This window comes from Brassica napus, chromosome C9, assembly GCF_020379485.1.
Source record: "Brassica napus cultivar Da-Ae chromosome C9, Da-Ae, whole genome shotgun sequence".
NCBI classification, from domain to species: Eukaryota; Viridiplantae; Streptophyta; class Magnoliopsida; order Brassicales; family Brassicaceae; genus Brassica; species Brassica napus.
The window spans coordinates 54,016,675-54,037,581 of record NC_063452.1 but is presented as its reverse complement, the minus strand read 5'-3'; the positions used below and the strand labels follow the sequence as shown (position 1 = coordinate 54,037,581).

General features: G+C 35.6%; 4 protein-coding genes across 4 annotated transcripts; 1 reads left to right on the top strand and 3 right to left on the bottom strand.

Moving 5' to 3' along the window:
* Positions 1–2,837: 2,837 nt before the first annotated feature.
* Positions 2,838–8,445, bottom strand: LOC106439492 (sucrose-phosphate synthase 1). The gene is made up of 13 exons (XM_013880945.3): positions 8,051–8,445; positions 7,859–7,948; positions 7,157–7,392; positions 6,906–6,969; positions 6,122–6,820; positions 5,657–5,770; positions 5,438–5,569; positions 5,137–5,313; positions 4,826–4,879; positions 4,678–4,740; positions 3,673–4,590; positions 3,458–3,585; positions 2,838–3,382 (listed from the first exon to the last, which is right to left on the bottom strand). The coding sequence occupies exons 1-13, from the start codon at positions 8,231–8,233 to the stop codon at positions 3,112–3,114; spliced, it is 3,129 nt and encodes a 1,042-aa protein (XP_013736399.1). The 5' UTR covers positions 8,234–8,445; the 3' UTR covers positions 2,838–3,111.
* A 1,506-nt stretch (positions 8,446–9,951) lies between these two features.
* LOC106439493 (40S ribosomal protein S8-1) lies at positions 9,952–11,582 on the bottom strand. The gene is made up of 5 exons (XM_013880946.3): positions 11,486–11,582; positions 11,327–11,399; positions 10,581–10,920; positions 10,304–10,491; positions 9,952–10,210 (listed from the first exon to the last, which is right to left on the bottom strand). The coding sequence occupies exons 1-5, from the start codon at positions 11,487–11,489 to the stop codon at positions 10,135–10,137; spliced, it is 681 nt and encodes a 226-aa protein (XP_013736400.1). The 5' UTR covers positions 11,490–11,582; the 3' UTR covers positions 9,952–10,134.
* A 435-nt stretch (positions 11,583–12,017) lies between these two features.
* LOC106439494 (translocase of chloroplast 90, chloroplastic) lies at positions 12,018–15,507 on the bottom strand. The gene is made up of 3 exons (XM_013880947.3): positions 15,302–15,507; positions 14,892–15,011; positions 12,018–14,431 (listed from the first exon to the last, which is right to left on the bottom strand). The coding sequence occupies exons 2-3, from the start codon at positions 15,004–15,006 to the stop codon at positions 12,195–12,197; spliced, it is 2,352 nt and encodes a 783-aa protein (XP_013736401.2). The 5' UTR covers positions 15,007–15,011; positions 15,302–15,507; the 3' UTR covers positions 12,018–12,194.
* Positions 15,508–17,148: 1,641 nt separating this feature from the next.
* Positions 17,149–20,803, top strand: LOC106371759 (U-box domain-containing protein 51-like). The gene is made up of 4 exons (XM_048767419.1): positions 17,149–19,527; positions 19,609–19,730; positions 19,819–20,016; positions 20,085–20,803. Exons 1-4 carry the CDS (start codon positions 19,249–19,251, stop codon positions 20,692–20,694), a joined length of 1,209 nt encoding a protein of 402 aa, XP_048623376.1. The 5' UTR covers positions 17,149–19,248; the 3' UTR covers positions 20,695–20,803.
* Positions 20,804–20,907: the final 104 nt, after the last annotated feature.

Sequence of the window (20,907 nt, the reverse complement as noted above, 5' to 3'; positions counted from 1 at the left end):
GGAAAAAGTCTAATAGAGATATATTTGTTTTCAATGAATTTTAATTCTCTAAAAATATATTTAATATATTCTATTATTAGTTTACAACTAATACATTTTTTATGAAATTTGAAATGTATTCGTTTATTTTGATTTTGTAAGACTTTCATAAAATTATGATATTATTTAAACTAAAGATTTATTTAAAAAATTAGTATGTCAATAAAAATTGTGACTCTATTTTTATACAAAAATGTATTTCTACAAAAAATATTTATTTTAATTATAATTTTAAAAAAAAAACTTAAAAGTTGAAGGAACGTTTTGAAAATAATAATATGTCTCTATTATAGAAACAAATCCTATTTTCTCCAAATATAGAAGAAATATATAAAAAAAAATATGTTTTAGAAAGAAAAAAAATTGGGTTGGAATATTTTGTTTCCTATTATAATCTTTAAAGTTGAATATACTAATGAGTTAGAGATGCTCATAAAAATTATAAAAATAATTGTATATACGTATATGAAAAATAACTCAAATGTTGTTAAGAATAGACGAAAAATATCTAAACACAAGGAATTATAAACTTTGCCACATATCGTTCATTTATATTGTGTGCTACATTTGCTTAGTCTTGTATGCAGCTACCATTATCTTGACACAAAAAATAACTCAAGTGTTGTTAAGAATAGACGATTCGGCATTTGCTTAGTCTTGTACTTCTTATGTTTTCCTGTGTGAAGGCTTTGTTTCTGAGAAGATTATGTTCTCCGTCATCTAGGCTTCCAGACTTCTTCTGGCTTTGTAGTGGTCTTGTTCTTCTTATTAATATAACTACTAGATGACCAATAAAAATTGGAAAAAAAAATGGAAGTTCATGTTGCAAAAACGATTCTACATTTTCTAATGAAAATTGTTGCGACAAGTTTTAGTGTCATTTTCAGTTAATTGCTACTAGAATGGATCACCTTTTAAACGCTTTAATAAAAACTGGAACAAGACTTTATAAAGTAGATGACAAGGTTTTAGACATCGCGAATGTGTTTTTTTTATTTTTCTAAAATAAGGAAATTCTATTTATATTTTTCTAATCATTCTCTATATTTTTATATGAAACAGATGAATTCTATTATATAAATGAGATTTCTTTAATGTACAATAATATAATTCTTCTAGTTTTAAGAGAAAATATAGAGTAATGCTGTCATTATTTCTATATTAGAGACAATTTTTTAAAAAATGACGAACTTGCTTTAAGCATATATTGGAGTAAATCTCATTTCTATAATAAAATTCATATATTTTATAGAAAAATGTAGAAATGAAATAGAAATGGTCTAATAAAGTGTCTCCAATGTGTTCTTTGATTTTTTCCTCTAAAATATTTTTAATTTTTCTTTTGTTTTAGTACTAATATATTTTATTTATTAAAGATGAAAACTAACCCATTTATTTATTTACTTATTGTCGTCAGCATAAACAAAATCGACCCCATTTATTTAATTTATTTCATTTTTGCAATATTTCATAAAATTATGATTCTCCCAAAACTAAACAATTATATTAAATGATTATTACGTAAATAAAAAGATGCAAAAAATATATTTCTTAAAAGTATTTATTTTAATTATAATCATAAAAAACTTGAAATTAAAGAGATCATTCACAAAATTAAAAATACATTTATAATAGAGGAGTGTTATTTCTTTCACTAAATATAGAAAATAACAATACCTACTTTTAAGAAAGAAACAGAGATGAATTGAAGTAAATTTTTCTCTACTAAAGATAAAAAATGGTTATGAGTTAAAATTCTCTAAGAAACTAATAAAAATCATAAAATATAAATTATTTCAAAAATAACTAAAGAATTGTTATAACTAGACGAAAATGTTTAAATACAAGGAACTATAAACTTTGTAACATGTAGTGTATTTATATTGCGTGCTGTTTATGTAGCTTACATTTTCTTGATGTATAGCATATTATTTTAAAGAAAAAATCATGTTTTATATAAAAAATGTTGTAACCTATATGTTTTTCACATTTTTTGTCTCAGTAGCTCGGCATAAATACTGTGAATAATTAAACGTTGTTTTATTAAGTCTCGTGTTAACATACAAAAATCACATCCTTAAGTAAAAATAATATGATTTTAGACTATTTATAATTTTATTATTTTATAAAAATAAAGTAACTCCAGAATAGATTTAGAATTTGAGCCAATGTATTCTTATAAAAAATTCGCTATATACAGAATAAAAAAAGGGCTATGCTATTTCTTCCTCAAATAAAAAAAAATCATAATTTGTATATTAAAAGAAGAAATAAATAAAGATTGGAAAACATTTTGATCAACCTGTGAAAAATCTCTCTTTTCATTTTCGGTTTAAAGTGATAATTTGTTGTTTCAATCAACTATGTCTCTTACTATAACATAATCATCTAAAATCAAATAATACTAGTCAACAGGTTTTACCAAAGAAAAAAAGAATACTGATCAAGAGGCAAGGTTACTGCTCATAATAATAGTCTTTAAAGATTTATTTTTGTTGAAGCCTTTTTGGGAAAAAAAATTAACAAGGAACGTCTAGTCGGCCGTCTAAGTTTCCCAAAAAAGTTCACCCCTGAAGCACCCCTACAAAACCAATTCAGGTACGCCTTGACTCGAGTCTCTACGTACGTGTCCATATTTACTGGAAAAACTCGATTTTATAAAATACTTGTTAAAAGGTAGCTTGTCTTTGTTAAATATATTTGAGAAGACAATGACAGCTTTTCAAAGACTACTAGCTCAACATCTTTACAAAGCTTTTATTTAGGATAACTACCATGTGCTTGCCTGGTGAAAAACCTGAAGGAATGGTTTTTTATATTTCATTTATCTGTTAATAACATTTAAACACCGGAATCTCTTCTTTTCTTTTTATTATTACAATACATGTTGCACAAATTAAGTAGACCCGGTGGGTGTCAAAAAGACAACAAATATGAAGAGTTCGGTATTTCCGGCAGCTTATGTACGACCAAAGTTACAAAGAAACAAAAAAACAAACCAAACCATGTGGTCTAAGAAAATAGATAGTAGTTCGCATTTGGTACCAAACCATAAACGACTGGAGATGCGTTTCAGTCTTCGAGCAGCTCTAGTTTCTTCAGGGCATCACGTACATCCGAGTCCACGCGTGCGTGGACCACGTTGTTGCTCTCTAAAGAGATCACATCAGTGAGTGGATAGCTCCTGTTAGCGTGCAAGGCGTTGCTTGCGCTGCACGATACCCCCTCTAGAACAACGCTCTTGTGAAGTCCTCCGAGCAATCCTTCGTAATCTGTGTCACCTGATTCTCCCACGAACACCACCATCTTCGCCATGTCAATGCCCCACCGAACGAACAAGTACCTGGTTCACCGCAACACATTCGTAAGAACAATGCTCTAGAAAGTTACTTACTTGTCCCACAAGTTTTGTACGTACCTTAGGGCTTGTATACGAGAAGCCAGCACAGGTATCACGTTTATTCGAGTACCGTTCTGACTATAAACGACATGACAACGCAGGGCCTGGATCCTCAGCAGCTTACGGAGCTCTCTCACCGGAGGCACCTGAGAATAAAAAAACAAAAACAAACCAACTTATAACACAGAGCTAAGAAGATTTCTTAATAATGGTGCGCCTGATTTAAACTTTACCGCTGCAGGCTTTTTGACAGCAAAGGTGTAGCAGTAGTCAGTCGAAAGATGTTCAGCAAGAGTGACAATCTGCTCGTCATTCTCAGATTTTTTCTCGTTAACAGAAGACGCCCAACGGATCAAAGTCTTCCTCAGCCCTTCACCACCCCAGCGATATTCAACGTGGGAGTGGTAGTAGAAGTCAACAACGAAAGGACCATCTTCCGAGTTGACAGATGTGTAGTAGAGATCGCTCCCGCTGTTGCATACGAAGGCGTCGAAGTCATTAGGGTTTAAACCCCCTGAGACCAAGAAAGATTGTATCTCAGAGATTGTTAGAGACGTTGACAATATGAACCCAACGGTTCCTTCGGCTCTTTCCTTCTCAACTGCCTCTTGAATCCTTCTTGTAGCCTCTAGCGTGTCTCTTTCCCCATCAAAATCAAGAGCAATCACCACAATAAACTTCCTCCTCCGAACCGCTGGGAACTTTCCGGAGTTGACCTCTGACTTCTCCAGTGATCCCATTTTGCGACTGTCTTTGCCTTTAGACCAGTTTAGAACGGCAGCTTCGATTTTGCTCTTCCTGTCCATGGAGCTCACTTCTTGATTCATGGAACCGTCGTTGCCACTTCCACCGTCAAATGAAAACCTCAAGTTCAAAGATATGTCCTGTATGTCTCTCAGAGAATCACTGGGTGACTCAGGCTCTGAATTATCACCGGTGTCATCACTTTGCCATTGGGGGTGTCTTGGCTTGAAGCTGGTTATGCGAGATAGATAAGTTTTGCAATGCTCTGGCCAAGAGAATTGGTGAATGTTCTTCAGCCCGTTTTGCCTACACTTTGCCCACAGCTGCTTATCAGCAACAAGCTTAAGAAGAGCTTCAGAAATGGATTGCTGATCATGAGGATCCACAAGGAGACCATTGTCTAGAACCTAGAAGAAAATCTCCAAGGTTATATATTATAAAAAACAAGAAGGTATGTAATAGTCTTGAGCGTTTTATAGTAAGAATATACATACCCGGTGTATATCAACAGGACCACCATTTTTTGTAGCTACCATCGGCAAACCATGGGCTGCAGCCTAGAAGGAAAAAAATAAACACATTTTATTACAAGAATGGGTCATGAAACAATCACATTTGACCGTGGAATAAGGAAAAAAATACCTCAATCAGAGTAAGTCCAAATGGTTCAATGAAAGCTGGATTGATGAAAACACCCTGCAAAGAGTCCATGCACAGAATAAATCTACTAAAGAGAAGAATCTAAAGAAGCATCCTAAGTAGTGTCGAACCGTTGGGATCAAACATGTGAAAGCATCATAATATACAGCAGTTAGCAATAACTGACAGATCAAGTGTTGGAGGCATTGTTTTAATGGTGAACAGCGCAAGAAACTAAAGACGACAATACATCTAATGATCTTGAATAAAGTAGGATGACATAGTTATAACTTATAATGAACTGCCAAGAGTACCTTAGACTTTGCAGCTAGGCGATATATGTCTGGAACATCTGACTGTTTGTGATGTTTAGGGTACGCAACTTGGCCGTAGAGATCATACTTGTCAATTAGCTTCAGAACAGAAAGCAGAACAGAAGAACTCGTGCTCGACATTTCATCAATCCCATCACGGTTACCCATAATAAGAGCCTGCAAACCAGAGATATGGAAGATGAGTAGAACAAAATGGTGATCAAAACAGAAACATAAAGTAAACAACCAAAGTGTTAAAGAGAAAAACCTAAACAAAAGTCCCTGTACGACATTTACATACCAGGTTAGCAAGGTCTCTCAGTGGACGACATTCTCCAAATGCCTTCACTAACGTCGTGATGTTCTTTTTTGGGTCGGGCCTCGCAAGGGCAAGTATCATAGGCTTTCGGGAATTTGAAAAGAAACGCATTATCTGCATCACATATAGAATATGGAGGTCGAGTAAACTGCTTGACAGAAAGATATTGAGAACAAGTAGATGTTATATTCAAGTAAGAACCTCAGCCCATATTGGTGGATCTCGAGAAGTTGGATGTTCCTCATTCCCATCTGGATCTTCCATATCACCATCATGTGGGACAATATGATTGAACTCCATCCCAGGTGGAATTTTCTGAAGCAAAAAATAAATAAACAGGAATCATTTTTTTATGATACTACAGAAGACCACGCAACCATTCTAACAAGGCAAAGAAAGATCATTCTCCCACCTTAAGACATTATTTTTCGCCAACATCCTAGAAACACTCGAATGTAATACAAACATTAAAACTGACATTTATAGATAATAGATAAGCATGATTCTCTTACAAGAAAATTAGAGTATTAACTATATTAACCAATAGTTTGTTGCTAGCCAAGGCCTCCTAATTCTTAGCACTAAAATCTAACCTTTAAAAGCATATATTTCTGGCAGTGTTGAACACTGAAGATCAAGAGAATAGCTAAGGCGTAAGTAACTTACAACCATGCGAGGCATGAACCGTCCATAGCAGCTCACATTCCGCTTGATCCTTGCTCGCAGTTTACGCTCCAATATGGGGTCAAAACCATCATACAACCTCCATTGCTCATCAATCTCCTGCCGCGTGCTAGTTATCACCATTTCAGAAACATCAAGAGATAACTCCTCACCCTCTATTCGACGCATAATCTTGTAAGTCGAATTTATTTCTTCTTTAGAAAGGCGGCCTTGTTTCAAAAGCTGCTCCAACTTATCTCGACCGAGTGAGTGGCCAGTAAGAATCATAGGCACGTTCAGTGCACCTGATAGCAAAGCAGCAGCGTCACCAGCATCAGCGTAGTGTCCATGGATGGCAGAAGGCCAGATAGGCTTCCCACCACGGACTTGTTCACCGAGAACACTGGACATCTGCATGATGTGGTTCATGGCACCATCAACAAACTCAGCAATGTGAGGCCATAGGAGTTCCTTCGGGATATACTTATCCTTTGGACCAAATGGTATCCTCACAATATAAGCACCGCTACTCTCTCCCATCTCATCCGAATAATCTTCAGAATCTCTAGGAGTCAGCATCTCCGTGGGCTCGCCATAACTCCAGTCAACATCTGGTGAAGACACTTGTCTGGTGAGCAAGTCGACTCTATAAACTCCTGGCATTGATCCCAAAGCCCGTGCAAGTTCCACAACGTACTTAACCTGTAACGTAAGAAGCAAAGTGAGGAGGACTACTAGCCTACCCATTATACCGCATTGCGATCACTCAAATTTTCCGTATCATTACCTGGCCACCGGTATCAGAATCACGGCCGAGCTCCATGTTCTCACCACGTATGAGACCATGAAGACTGCATAAATACTGAATGTTTAAACAACAATCAAACAAGAACACTCCAAAAACTTTCCACTGTGCTTACAAATTCTCAATTAGCAGAGATCATTTGCTAGTAAACATGTTGCTAGAAGGTGAAACTATTGAGTTTTCCAAGCAAGAAAGTAAATAGGGGAAAGCAAAGGCTATTTTTGAGCACAAACCTTATCAAAACAAGATACAGCTTGTTTCCCTTCTGCTGGTTAGCCCAAATCTCCATGGACTCAGCAGAATTAATCCGAGGCAACCTGGATTTGGTGCCATGAGTAGAGACATCACTGAGGAGATCTACTTTCTCTCCCTCAGAAAACTCCTCGGACATGTCAGCTGTTGCCTCCCTGCGACCTCTCTCACGCTCAAGACGGCGCTTAGCCAGCCTCTGCGCCTCCTTTTCCTCATGCTGCACAAACATAAAAGCATGAGTTGGCACTACTTTAAATAATGTTAATTGTTCCAAGTGCAGAACTGACCTATCCCATGGAGGAAAATCATAAGCACAAAGTACAAGATCAATCAAAAAGTTCAAAGGCTATATTCATAGTTCAACGATCCCTCATTTTTTTATTATAATTATTTTTTTTTTAAATCCAGTTGCAAAAAAAAAGGAAGACATTGAAAAGGTTGAAACTTGAAAACAGAGAGTACACCAGAATACACAAAACAAAAACATTGACTTGAGAGTCAAAACAACTTTGAGATCAAAGTCTGACTCAGTCAATTACTAAAATTATTCTCCAGAAAATTAAAAAAAAAAAAAATCAAATCAACTTTTTTAGAAAAAAGTTAGGGACCTTTGAATAGAACAGTCAAATCTCAGTCTCAGTTAAAATAGGCATCCAAAGTAGAAAGAAGCAATAAAAAGAAACCTGCTTCTTTTGACGAGCGAGATTCCAGATCCTCCAACACATATTCTCCAACCTCGTGTTCCTCTCTTGTGGACTCCTCGTTGCAACCGCCTATTTTTTTTTATTTTTTTTAAAAAAACACGAAGATCATCACTCTCACACGATTGCATATATAAATAAAGAAAAACAGAGAGGTGCGTTGCGTTGCGTTACCTTGACCCAAGATCTGTGAAGATCAGTCTCATCGTAACCAGTGATGACTTCCTCAACGAAGTAACGGCTGGGAGTGAATCTCCCTCTCTCCCTGAGGAGAAGCGAAGGTCGAGCGTCGTCGAGAGGCTGGCCCACGTCGAGAATCGCCTCCAGGTAACTGTTCACCCAATCGTTTCCGGCCATCGAAGAAGAAGATGGTGTGTGATGGATGGATGGAATTGGGATTTTGGTAATATATGTGCGTTGGTTATCTCGTACGTTTGGTTATTATTGCTTTTTTGATGGGAAAGACGACAAAACTAGTCAGGCTGTAGTGACGAGTCATAGGACACGCATCCGCTTCGAACGGCTCAAAACTCTGCTCCTAATAACCTTTCTCTTTTTTTATTGTTATACGCTTTATTTTTAGTGTTGGTCCCTTTTTAATAGTGAAAGAAAATTGTCAAATGAAAAATATCTTTCTTAAAATTTTTTAAAAATGATTGAAGACAGGAGGTATATACTGGTTTATTTGGTCAAAAAAAAAAGAATATTCTTTTTTTTAATTAGGTGACAATTGACGAGTATTTTTTTCTATTCCTGTGTTTCCATATGGATTCATTTTAAATCGGACTGGTATAAAAGTAAAAGATATTTGGTTTACAGTCATATTTATAGCATCATAGATCAGAATATGCGATGATGGATCTGAGTCATTTAACAAAGAACCAAAGCATAGTTTTTAGAATGGTTTCATTTGTTATTTGTTATTTGTTAGACTATGTAAAATGGTTTCAACACTCTCCTCATTTTCAACACCTTTATTTTCTCATTTTAACATTTCACATCATCTTCTCTCTTCCACCTAATTTATTCGACACTCACTTTATTTTAAACCTCTACAATGGTTTATTTTAAAAAATTCAATATTCTACTCCACAACTTTTAATTCATATTTTTGTTTTTTACAACATAATAATTACATATTAATAATTAACTTAAAAACTAAAATAACATAACTTTTAATAATATTTATTTTGAATTATTATACTTAGATTACTTTTTAAAATGATTAATATTAGGATCCATTTAACAAAAAAAAAAGGAAAAAAATTCTAAATTAGTTGATTATAAAGAAAAGACATTTTCTCTGTTTCCAAATGAAATGAGACGAGTCTTTATTTGTAGATGAAAAAAAATCATGAATTTTTATATAATTTGTATTGATTTGAATTATTGGGTGAAGATAAAAAACAAAAAAATCTGCGCAACCAATCAGAAAACGACACGTGGCAGCGCTGAGCAAAAAAAAAAGAAGTTTAAACGGTTGAGATTTTGCAATGGGTGTTGATGCCACATAGATTAACTCAATTTATCAACACCGTCGTTACAAAGGTTTCAAGTGTTGAAGATGGTCTTGGGAGTCATATGTCAAATGATGCAAAGCAAATATATAGAGCCCAGTAGATTTCGTCACTGCTAATATATCTGGAAACTGTTACATCCGAGCTGACCTCTCTTGCTAATTAGGCTCGTGTTGACGGCGTTACGTTCGCTCATGTAAGTCAGACAAGAGACAGGTGGAAAGGTTCTTCGGATTACCACTTCCTCGAGCGTAAACATGACGACAAAAAATAAAGAGAGGCAATTATATGATCCATGTCTGTTGTCTACGAGAGGCAATTATATGATTCCTTGCTTAGCAAAATGCTCATCGCTGGCAGAATGATAAAAGAAATATATTTAAGGGAAATGAATCAGTGAAATACTTTCCGTCTTTGCTTGAAAGATACAGATGCAATAATAATATAGTACGTCGATGTTTCATTTCTGTTTCATTGGCATTTTGCTTCACGGTTATTGCTCCTTGGTGAAAATGGAGGATACACAAACAAAACCGATTTTATGCCACAGTGATCAAATTTTCATCAAAGACGTTTTTAAATTAAACAAAAATTACGAGACAAATCACATTGTAACGACGGGAGTTTATGAAATACCATATAGCAAAGCTAAATCCAAAACATAGGCTTCTCAGACACTAAACTGAAAACTCAAACATGTTTCATGAAAAAAACATAAAGCTTTCAAGCAGACAACGAGCTTTAAGCGGCACCCTTGCCCTTCTTCTTCTGAATTTTCTTCTGGTAGAACTCAAGCTCTTTGCCTTCAAGAATGTATCTGCACAACATTTACAAACACAATCAACATAAATGAATACAGGAGATTTCAACACAAATACAAAATGGACCAATGGGATAAGAAGAAGATTACCCATCAGCACGACCACATTGGCCGGGCCTTGAGGAGATGCAGGCCAACAACCGTCCACTTGCAAACTGGTCCTCAATGTGGGAATCAAGAGTGCGACCTTCTTGACGGCTCTCAATCTTCCTCTGCACATGGTTGCTCTTCTTCACCTCCTCAGGTGCAGCAGCAGCTGGAGCAGCATCTTCGCCATCCTACAATATCAAAACGCATCATCAGCTTCATTCAACTGCTACAACCGGTTAAAGGAATCTACCGACCAAAAGAAAAAGAGTATCCTCACCTCTCCTTCCTTCTTGGCGGCAGAAGCAGCAGCATTCTTCTTCTTGCGACCAACCTCAACACCGTAGTGCTGCAAGTACCACTGCTTGAAAGGAGCAGCGTCGACCTGAACAATGGCGCTCTTAACAAGTGTCTTGGTACGGACAAGCTCGTTGTTGGAGGCATTGTAGACCACGTCAAGGACTCTGGTCTTGCGGGTAACAGCTTCACTTCCCCACGAGTAGTTACCGGTATCGAGTCTCAATGCACGCCACTTGACGTTGCCTCCACGGACACGGATTCTTCTGACCGTCTTGTTGCTGGACAGCTTGGTGTTAGCTGGCTGTCTTCCCATCTCGTACCTTCATAAACCAAGAAACAAAATTATTACAAACCAAAGTGGGTACAACAACATGAATCAAACAAATCACTATTACAGAAACACAAGCAAATGGTAACTCGCGAACTAAAGGATATATTTCATACTGCGATCAGAAGAACACAATAGTTCATGAGATTGGTAGTCCAAATTCGAAAAGACTGAAGCGTTACACTAATGAAATGTCATTACCTAACCTAGATATGAAAATGGAAGCTAATCGATTAAGACAGCATCACTTCCTCGTTCAACACACAGTTTTAACACAGAACACAGCTTGAACAGAAGATAATAGAACGAATAGAACAAAACACACAGATAAACAGAACACAGCATCAATTCCTCGTTAAACATGTTTCAAGGCAAAGAATAAAAAAATCAAAGCTTACTTTCGCTTCTTCCTCCATTGCTTCTGCTTGCCTCCAGTGGCACGCCTCTTGTGGATGGAGTCACGAGAAATACCTAATACAGATCAAAGTTACATTTTAGATTCAACCATCGAGAGAGCTTCATCCGATAGAGATAGAGAGAGGAGTGAAGGATCGTACCCATGGTTGCAACTTAGGTTTTCTCTGTAGACAAAAAAAACTGCGGAGGGTGTACTGAGGTTTGCAGAATTGATTTATAAAGAGGATGCGCTGAATAAACGAAAACCCTAGAGTTAAAAGGCCTCTACGACTTGGCCCATATGATTACTTTGGGCCGTCATAAATAAGAGTAAGTCTGTATAACCCTATAGGCCCGTACTATCTTGGTCCATCTAATAACTTATGCCCTTCGTAGCAAACAACTCCCATTTTTCTGATTTATGGAAATGTTTTCTGAACTTTTTTTTTTTTTTTAAATAAGTGCATCATCAGTTGCACATTTTAGTTTTTTTCTTATAATATATTGCAGATTTTTATATAATGATTTGTTTTTATAGTTTCTGTAAACATATTAATGAATCTTTCCCCCAAAAAAAAGTGATTTTCTTTTTAAAAATCGGCTAAATACTCCCAAAGCTTTTTGACAACATATTTGAGAGAGCCCAAAGGTTATTCTAACGAACCACATAAACATGACACTGAACTGGAGTACTGGACCAACAAAACGAGACTATTACATACAACAATGGAAGCAAATGTGCATGCGATATTCCTGTTTTGTCTTCAAAACATCGCTTACATCTCTTGTACACATCGTCGGGTTATCTATTCATATGTCCAAAATATCATTTTCTTTTTACCTAAAGAGAAACCAGGAGAACAAGAACACTCACAACTCTTCCTCATTTTCGTTTGTTATTTCACTAACAGCTTTCTTCCTCCGTATCAACGCCTTGAAAAGCGTAAACGCTGAGATCAACGCGATCTCCCAGTGCTCGGAGCTGTTGAGTTTCACGTTTATCTTCCCCATTTTCCTGTTGTTCATGTTTACGCTAACGTCTACGTTCGTGTCCCGGCTTGGTCTAACCTGAGTCTGTAACCCCCAGTTCAACACTAGCTCTTTGTTGAAAGACAGAGCCGTCACCGTCACACCGATCTGCTCGTTTCTCACCGGGTAATCTCTCCCTCTGATACAAGCTTCAAAGCTCCCTCCATGTGCTGTTCCCCCTGAACCGTTCATCTGACCTGCGTTTACTGTTAACTTCACCCTCTTCCCAACCATCAAGGAATCCTCAATCTTTCCAGCTAAGTAGTACTTCCCGCCAAAAGATGTCAAACCAACTCCGAGATCTGTTGTGTTGTGCTTAAATGTTTTAAGCTTCGTGCCGCCGTGAAACGTGTAGACAAGATCGTCTCCTGATGACTGGACGTCGGCAGCTACGGAGAATGTTTGTAATTTAGAGTCTGTAGTGTAAGCTGCGTTAGTCTCGGAGTGGATGGTGAAGCGTTGCTTATCTCTGCACACCTGTCCGTTAGCTGAAGCAAACAGATTCTTTTTCACTTTTACAGCTGTCTCAATGTTTATTCCATCAAACCCAACATCGTGATCCCATCCCTGAGGATCATAGACAGGTCTCACAAGCCACTGGTCACCAGAGGCAATGGATCGGTATCTGTGTGAAGGAAAATCAGAATCAAAACTGTCTGGACCAGCCATCTCCGGCAACGGAACAGCTGCTTGGTCACTCTTTTCCTCTTCCTCTTCATTAAGCTTTTCATCCTTTCGTCTTCTACATTCTTCCTTCAACTGTTTCTTGAGATAAAGAGTTTCTCTGTAATCAAGCTCATCGAGATACTCTCTCTTCTGAGACTTTGACAGCTTCTCGAACCGGGTTTTCCCAAGGATCCGGATCGCAGGCAGCTGGTCATACTCATCCTCCTCCTCCTCCTCCAACTCCGAATCCATAAGCTCGTCTATCTCCCTCTCCGCTTCATCTCCACCTGACGATAAACGCCGCCGCAGAAAAACCGAAAGAAGATGAGGAAGAGAAGCTGTTCGTGTACCACTCGCCTGTCCCAAACCAATGCTGTCACGAAACCTCAGCAGAGACTGTACATCGCCGAGAACCTTGGTACAAACGCACAGAAACATAAACTGAGGCTTCCACACTAATCCATTCGGAAGAACACACTCACCGGCATGATTCTTTCTACAGCTTGGATGATTCTCAACTAACAGCACAGGGTTCTCCAGCTTCGTATCAGACACAGCCTGATGTATATAGTGCTGAACCACATCCATGCGCTGGCCAACGTACGACTCGTAGTTCATATTACGTCCTTCAGAAGCGACTGAAGAATGCGTCATTACAAGAATCGTGTTAAGCCATAACGCTGCACCCAAGGTTTCAGTTATAAGGCTCAGGAGAGGGTAATCACTGTATCGCAAGTCGATCGTGTCAAGGCGGTCCAAGTAGAGAACCACATCAGGCGGACGCTTCTTGACGTATCTCTTGATAGACAGCAGAGTCTTTCTGTTTTTCCTTGCGCTGGAAGGTGAAGGTTGGTGTAAGCCAGGGGTGTCGATAAACGTTACTTTAACTCCGTTAACGGTTCCGTTAACCTCTTCTATGCGATCCGTGGCGGGTTGGAAAGCATCGGTTTCGCTTTTGGACTGGCCGAAGATAGAGTTTATGGTCGCGCTCTTGCCAACGCCTGTTTTCCCCAAGACTAGGATTCGAATAGAGAAATCAAGTTCCGGTACGCCGGACGATTCTTGCTCCTTCGCTAGAGTTTTGGCTTTGTCTTGCTTAAGTTTGACTGTTTTCAGTTCTGACTCCTCGGCTCGTATCAGCATCGCGAGGTATACTCGGTATAGAACCTTGGAGACTAGGATGTTGTTCTGTGACTGTCCGAATCTTTGAACGAGGCGTAAGAACTGTACTTGGAGGTCACCGATCTTTGCTAGTGGGTTGTGTTTCTTGTCGTTAAGATCAAGACTAGACTGGTGCAAGCTTTCTAGTGGAGTTTGCTGCTGAGAGATGGGAGGATGAGTTTCTACATCGCCGCTGGTCGAACATGGTGGTTCAGAGCGTGCCACTGGTTCTGGTAAAGCAGGGTCTTGAGCTAAAAAAAAAAAAAAAAAAAGAGACTATTAGTCATTCAGTCAAAGGGAACATACAAATAAACAGCAAGAACAGAAACTTTTGGGAAGAATCAAATAATCAACAATGTATCAGTCTAAGCAAATTGGGTAGAGTATCAAAAAGCAAAGTTAATTCGATTCTATAAAGCCATAAAATCTTTGGAAGCAATTTAGACCAAATTAAAGTAGACAACAGAAAGTGGCAGTTGATAATAGAAGAAAAAAAACAGTGAAGGGTACAAAGAGGATATGGCCATAGTGCATAAGAAGAGGCCAAGTAGATAAGTTAAAGAGGTAACACCGTAACAGTAAGTCCACACACATCCCATAATGTTGAACCCATTGAAAAATATAAACCCAAAAAAAGTCAGCTGCAACAATCATTTATTTTTTTCAGGAGACTAATAGAAAATTGAAGGAAAGAGAGAGAGGATATCATACACTGGGAATCGTGTGCTTCATGGTCTCGGGAGAAAGGGGCACTCCCCAAAAGGGGTCTAGATGAGGATGCCATGGAGTTGGATAGATCGAAAACCCAGTCTATGAAGCCTTTCATTCTACCTGCAACAACAACAAACAAGTCAACGCTGAGCTGAGCTACCTAAGATACAACAGGCGAACATTTCTTTTTTTTTTTTTTTAATCTAAAGATTCTGTAGAGAGATAATGATAACGCCATAAATGCATCTATTATGAAGGAACCCAATTCCCCCAAATTAAGTGAGCTCATTGAAACACAATGACCTAAGAATCGCAATCGCAAAAGAACACCATATCAATACTAATGAAATTGAAGAGAATCAAAAACTTGGGTCGAGCCACGGATTTGAATTGAGAAAACTCTGAGAGACCTTTTTGTGTTGGCGACAGTGTTGGTGATAGACGAGAGAGAGAGGATCGAGGTACGACAAAGGTTAGGTTTTTAGGAAATTAGGATAACGAAGAAGATGCTCCCCTCGATTTTTTTTCTCTTTTGTTTCTTGTTTGTTTTGTTTCTTCTTTGCTTGGTGATAAATTGCGCCCCATACCTGTGCCTAACATGCGCCGCGGATCTGGGGATAACATGTTTTGGTCAAGTATACTTAAAACTCTAATATTTTATATTTTAATATTTACATTATCAAAAGAAGTCGGCAACATACAAAAAAAAATAATGATTGTTTCATTGGTTTTTAGATTTTAGTTTTTGGATTTTGGATTTTGATTTTTAGATTTTAGTTTTTGGTTTTTTATTTTGCAGTAGATTTTAGTTTTTCGAAAAATATGAATGGTTGTTTTAGATTTTGGTTTTTTATTTTTTTTGTTTTTGATTTTCAAATTAATAAAATGAAAAACATTATTAATATTAAAATATTTATTCTGAAAAAGTAAAATATAAAATACGATTATACAAAACACACATAAAATTATTTTAAAACAAAAACTGTTAATACAAAATAAAACTATCTTGAATCTCATATAGAAAATTTTGAAAATCTATACTTAGAAAAGTTTATAAAAAAATGGGAAATATTCCTAATCTTAATTAATACTAAGCAATTTAAAAGAATAGGAAATATATTTTGTAAGTATGAAATAGTAAAAGAAAAATACTAGTTCTAGTTAATATTAAGTAAAACCAAAAGAATACAAAATATAACTTATAGGTATCAAATAGTAAAAAAAAAAATCTAATTTCTTTAAATAAAATAAAAAGTTATTAACAATATATATACGTATATATTGATAATTTTCAAATTTATTAAATAAATAAATTTATATTATTGGTAATTTTCAAATTTTATTTGAATTATTTTGTATTTATATCAGTTTATTGTTAGATGTATGTTCCAAAAAGTAGCTAGAAAATGCCTTAAGGAGGTGTGTTAGTGAGAATTAGATTTATAATGAGTTTTAGAATTTTCAAGTCTAGTGTTATTGGTTTATAGATTTTCACATTCTCATTAAAATCTAGTGTTATTGGTTTGATATATCTATAGTTCTATACAAAATCATTTATTATTCGAAAAGTTTAGATTTTAATGATTGTACAAATTTAATAAAGTAAGTGTTATTGGGAGTTGAATTCTTAACATTTTAACTCACAAAACGAGATTTTGAAAATACTAACATATTTCCCATGAATTCTTAGAATCATTACATTACTTTATTTTCATAGATTTTCACAATATATAAAATTTTCCACAACTCTTTCCAAATTTAACAAATCTCTTAACTTTTAAAGTTAACAAACTCTATAGAAATCTAAGTCCCACTAACACCCCTTAAGTATATGTGTTCAGGGTTGGATTATAAATATTAGGGCAATTCTCTTAAATAGACAATTTTCAAGTTTTGATCACAAAAATAGACCACAAGGAGGAAAGTGACCAAAATGTTTCATTTAATAGGTAAAAGAACCCTAATACCCTAGAAATATAAAAAAATTAAAAAAAATTAAAAATTAAAAAAAAAATTAAAAAAATTAAAAAAATAATTTTTTTTATAGTTTTAGATTATATGTTTTCAAATTCGAACTTTTTTTATAATTGTTTTTCGAAATTTGTTTTTATTTATTTTTTTAATTTTCTTTTTGTAATTAGAAAATACTTTTTGAAACAATTTTAAAAAATTTTATTTTCAAATTTTTAATATTTATTTTTTATTTTTATAAAATTTTAAATTTCAATCTCAAATCCCTATCTCTTAACTCTAAACCCTAAGGTTTGGATTAATTAACCCTAGGAGTATAAGTGTATATTTACCTCTTTAATGAAACATTTTGGTCATTTTGATTCTTACCGTCTATATTTGTGACAAAAACTTTTTTAGTGCTATCCTACGGTATTTCCCTAAATATTATCTATATGTATATTTATTTTAAATGCCCTACGGTAGTTTTTTTGCATTATTGATTTTATATTTATAATAAAAGTAAATGTAAAACACTTTTTAAGTAAAAAAACTAGGAAAAGTTGGATTTTGGTTTTTGTATAGAAATAAACAATTATTTAAAAAAATTAGTTTCCCTAAATTTTATGAAAACGATTTCTCAAAAAACTTTATTCGATAAAAAATAGGTTTTGGAGAAACAAAAACCAAAAACTATTCCAAAAACTGGAAACAATCAACCTCATAATCTCATAATTTATAAGTGGATGCTAAATATATCGAAAAAGACACACGAATGTCAAAACTGAATAAAGTATCAATCGAAAATTAAGTTTATGGCATTGTCAAAGGTTAGAAACAATTCTTAAAAAAAAAAAAACATCCACGTAAGAATGCGGGTCAAAATCTAGTATTAGTTTAAATAACAAAAATTCCTTCCAAACGCAAGTTCTGTTTAAGTTATTGAACCTTAATTTAAAGTACATGAATTAAACTCATTTCATTGTGCAAACTTGATTTTATATTTTCGAAAATTTAGTGTTTGAATAGGTCATTCATTCATCGGTAGTTTTCTAATTAACAATGTTGTCAAATTTTTTTTTTACTCAAATGAAGCTATTTTACCTAATTTAATCAAAATCATAAGATGACTAAAAAAATCAAAATCAAAATCATACTCTGGTCTTTTAGAGACGCCATGATAGAGGAGATATTTTAATAAAAACATTTTCATTGATTACCATTCTGTAAAAGGGCATCTGGAAAGTTTACAAGTCCGTTTAACCGGAGAAACAACATCGACACTAGAAACAAAGACACAACAAAGAACAAACAAAAAAACAGATCTGAAAGATGACTTAATAGTAACTTGATAGATAATAAATAAAGTTGAATCTACAAACAACCTTCAGCAGCGCCGACTTCAGGAACCCTCAACGACATCGACCTCTACCTGAGCTGGCTCAGCCACCGCCACATCAACAACTGGCCCAGAAACGCCGCCTACACCGAACACAACAAGGTGGCCACAAAGTTCACGGACACGACCATGAGTTCTCTTGCAGTGGCTACTCTACACCCGAAGGGGGAGAGAGAACCAGTGCCAAAACCACCTCAAGACCAACTAAGTTCATTTAAGTCAAATAATATAGTGAATAAGGTAATGTTATGATTGAAAAGAATAATGTTATGATTGAATAGAATTCTAAACTAGATTTTTGGTTTATTGATTGCATGTTTTGTATTACTATTTAGAGAGAGAAATAAATATTTGACAAAAGATATGTAAAAAGTTAGGAAAGCATTAGCAAAATTTTAATAAATAGAACAGAATGATAATGAGAAAAATAAAATGCCGAAGAAAATGCATAATATGTATTAGTGAAGTTAATGTGATAATTGTTATAACTAATATTCATCATTTATTTTTACATCAAATTTATAGAAATTTTACGACTGATTTTCAAACTATTAGAAGTTAAAAACTATATTTTTAATGTGTCAAACTATATGACATTGTATACATAATATACATTCATACAATAGTTTCATGAGGGGCAGAGAAACTTGCAGCTGTTCTTCGAAAACTTGTTTCATGGTGCTGTTTCAAAACTTACTGCCGGTAGTTTATTTTGTTAATTAACAAAGTTTTGTGGCCTGGAGTTAGTTTTTGTCCATGCATTAACACACTTTGTTGATGACAATTCTATTTTTAGCAAGAAGCAGTTCTCCTCCCAAAGTGGAAGGGTTTTAGTTTTTTTTCTTTTATAATATTTGTTTTTGCCACAACTCTCTTGAGTCTCTCCAAATCTCACAACTCAAATTCCTCTGTCTTCTTGGGTAATCGGATGTTTTATCTTTTTCTTCAAGAACCAGTGACAAGTTCATTGGTAACTGATAAATTCTCAATACATTTTCTTGAGTGGCAATGATCTCGAATTTGAGAGAAAGTATGGAGAGAAACGAATTAAGAGAAGGCCCTATAGCTATTGCAGTGGACAAAGATAAAACAAGCTGTCAAGCTCTTAAATGGGCAGTGGAACAATATATACCACGAGACAGAACAATAAAACTTGTTCATGTCGTCCAAAGATCTACAGTGAATGCAAATGGACATTCTACAGATGATGAATTGTCTGGCAAGCAACAAAATGATAAAGGAAGTCGTCAGTTTTTACCAATGCGTTGTCTTTGCATGAGACGAAATGTAAGTATGAAGATATGTGTTTCTTTCTTGTTGCTTACGTTACCTTTCTTTTTGTCTCTCTGATTAATGTTCTTTTCTCAGATACAAAGCGAAGTAGTTATGCTTGAAGATCAAGACGTAGCGAAAGCGTTGATTGAATATATTAACCAGAACTTTATTTCTACATTCTTGCTAGGTGCCTCGTTAAAGAAGAGTATTACAAGGTGACAAACTATAGTTTCATAATCCATGACATAACACACATGAATCTTGTATCTAAAAATGGGTTTTGGGTGATTCTTGATTTTGAAGGCTTTTTAAAGTAGATGACATACCAAGTAATGTGATGAGATGGGCTCCAGACTTCTGCACTGTCTTAGTCATATCAAAGGGAAGACTATCAAGTGTACGTCCAGCCACTAGGCATTTACCTCAAGGCTTGCCTTCTCCTTCTTCAGGGACTGCACCTTCGTCACCACTCAGCAACACTGATGAGGCTCCCTCTGAGATGTAAATCTACCATAACATTATGTTTTAAGCTCTGAGATTAAACTTCTTGAATTTTGGATTTTGAGCAGGTCATTGTCAAGAGAAGACGATGTTTTCTTTGAGGAGTTCTCATCCCTTGGCACAGATTCTTCTACTGTGAACATTAGTGACAGGATCAGTACAGATAGTTCGGTTCTCTCCTTCTATGATAAACTTGGGACTCCAAACATGTTGGAGATTCCTAGATGTCTGGATGATGATGATAAATCCAATCTTTCGATATACCTTAATAGTCCTTCTGATATAAAGCTGATGGACGAAGCAGAAGCTGAGAAGAGAAGGCTGAGGAAAGAGCTGAAGGAGACAATGAACATGTACCATGCAGCCTGCAGAGAAGCCCTCATGGCAAAAGAGAAAGTAGCAGAGTTAGAGATATGGAAAAAGAAAGCAGGGAAAAGGCTTCAAATGGCTGAGGAAACAGCAAAAATGGCCATCATGAAGATGGATAAGAGAGAACTGGAGGTAAAGCCAAGAGTGGAGGCAGAGATGAAGGTTAGAGGGAGTAATGACAGAAATGTGGTTCTGGATTCTCCTGGAGAGTCTCATATGGTGGTAAAATATGAGAGCTTGCTCCAAATTGTAGTTGTACTTTTCTTGTTCTACTTTTATTTCACACTCAGACAATCCTCTTTCTTGTGATTGGAGTTGGGAGATAAGTAACAATGTCATCTGCTTCAGGACAAGTTGCTCATTCATTATTCTCTTGTATAGATCAATCTTATTATATTTGTTCACTTTTCACAATGCAAAATCATAATGCTTGTTGATTGTTGTTCCCTTTTTTTGAAACTACTCTTAAATTCAAGTGTTCACACCTGTTAGCGCTAACTTCATACATGGTTGAGTTGGGAT

Coding starts and splice junctions, on each gene's coding strand:
- LOC106439492 (XM_013880945.3), bottom strand. CDS start 8,233: ATGGCCGGAAACGATTGGGTGAACAGTTACCTGGAGGCGATTCTCGAC. Junction 7,949..8,050: donor TTCACAGATCTTGGGTCAAG/GTAACGCAACGC, acceptor AAAAAAAAATAG/GCGGTTGCAACGAGGAGTCC. Junction 5,570..5,656: donor ATCCACCAATATGGGCTGAG/GTTCTTACTTGA, acceptor TATGTGATGCAG/ATAATGCGTTTCTTTTCAAA.
- LOC106439493 (XM_013880946.3), bottom strand. Junction 10,921..11,326: donor CAATGGAGGAAGAAGCGAAA/GTAAGCTTTGAT, acceptor TGGTTTATGAAG/GTACGAGATGGGAAGACAGC. Junction 10,492..10,580: donor CCGCCAAGAAGGAAGGAGAG/GTGAGGATACTC, acceptor TTGATATTGTAG/GATGGCGAAGATGCTGCTCC.
- LOC106439494 (XM_013880947.3), bottom strand. CDS start 15,006: ATGAAAGGCTTCATAGACTGGGTTTTCGATCTATCCAACTCCATGGCA. Junction 14,432..14,891: donor TGAAGCACACGATTCCCAGT/GTATGATATCCT, acceptor TTTTTTTTTTAG/CTCAAGACCCTGCTTTACCA.
- LOC106371759 (XM_048767419.1), top strand. CDS start 19,249: ATGATCTCGAATTTGAGAGAAAGTATGGAGAGAAACGAATTAAGAGAA. Junction 19,731..19,818: donor TTAAAGAAGAGTATTACAAG/GTGACAAACTAT, acceptor TTGATTTTGAAG/GCTTTTTAAAGTAGATGACA. Junction 20,017..20,084: donor GATGAGGCTCCCTCTGAGAT/GTAAATCTACCA, acceptor GATTTTGAGCAG/GTCATTGTCAAGAGAAGACG.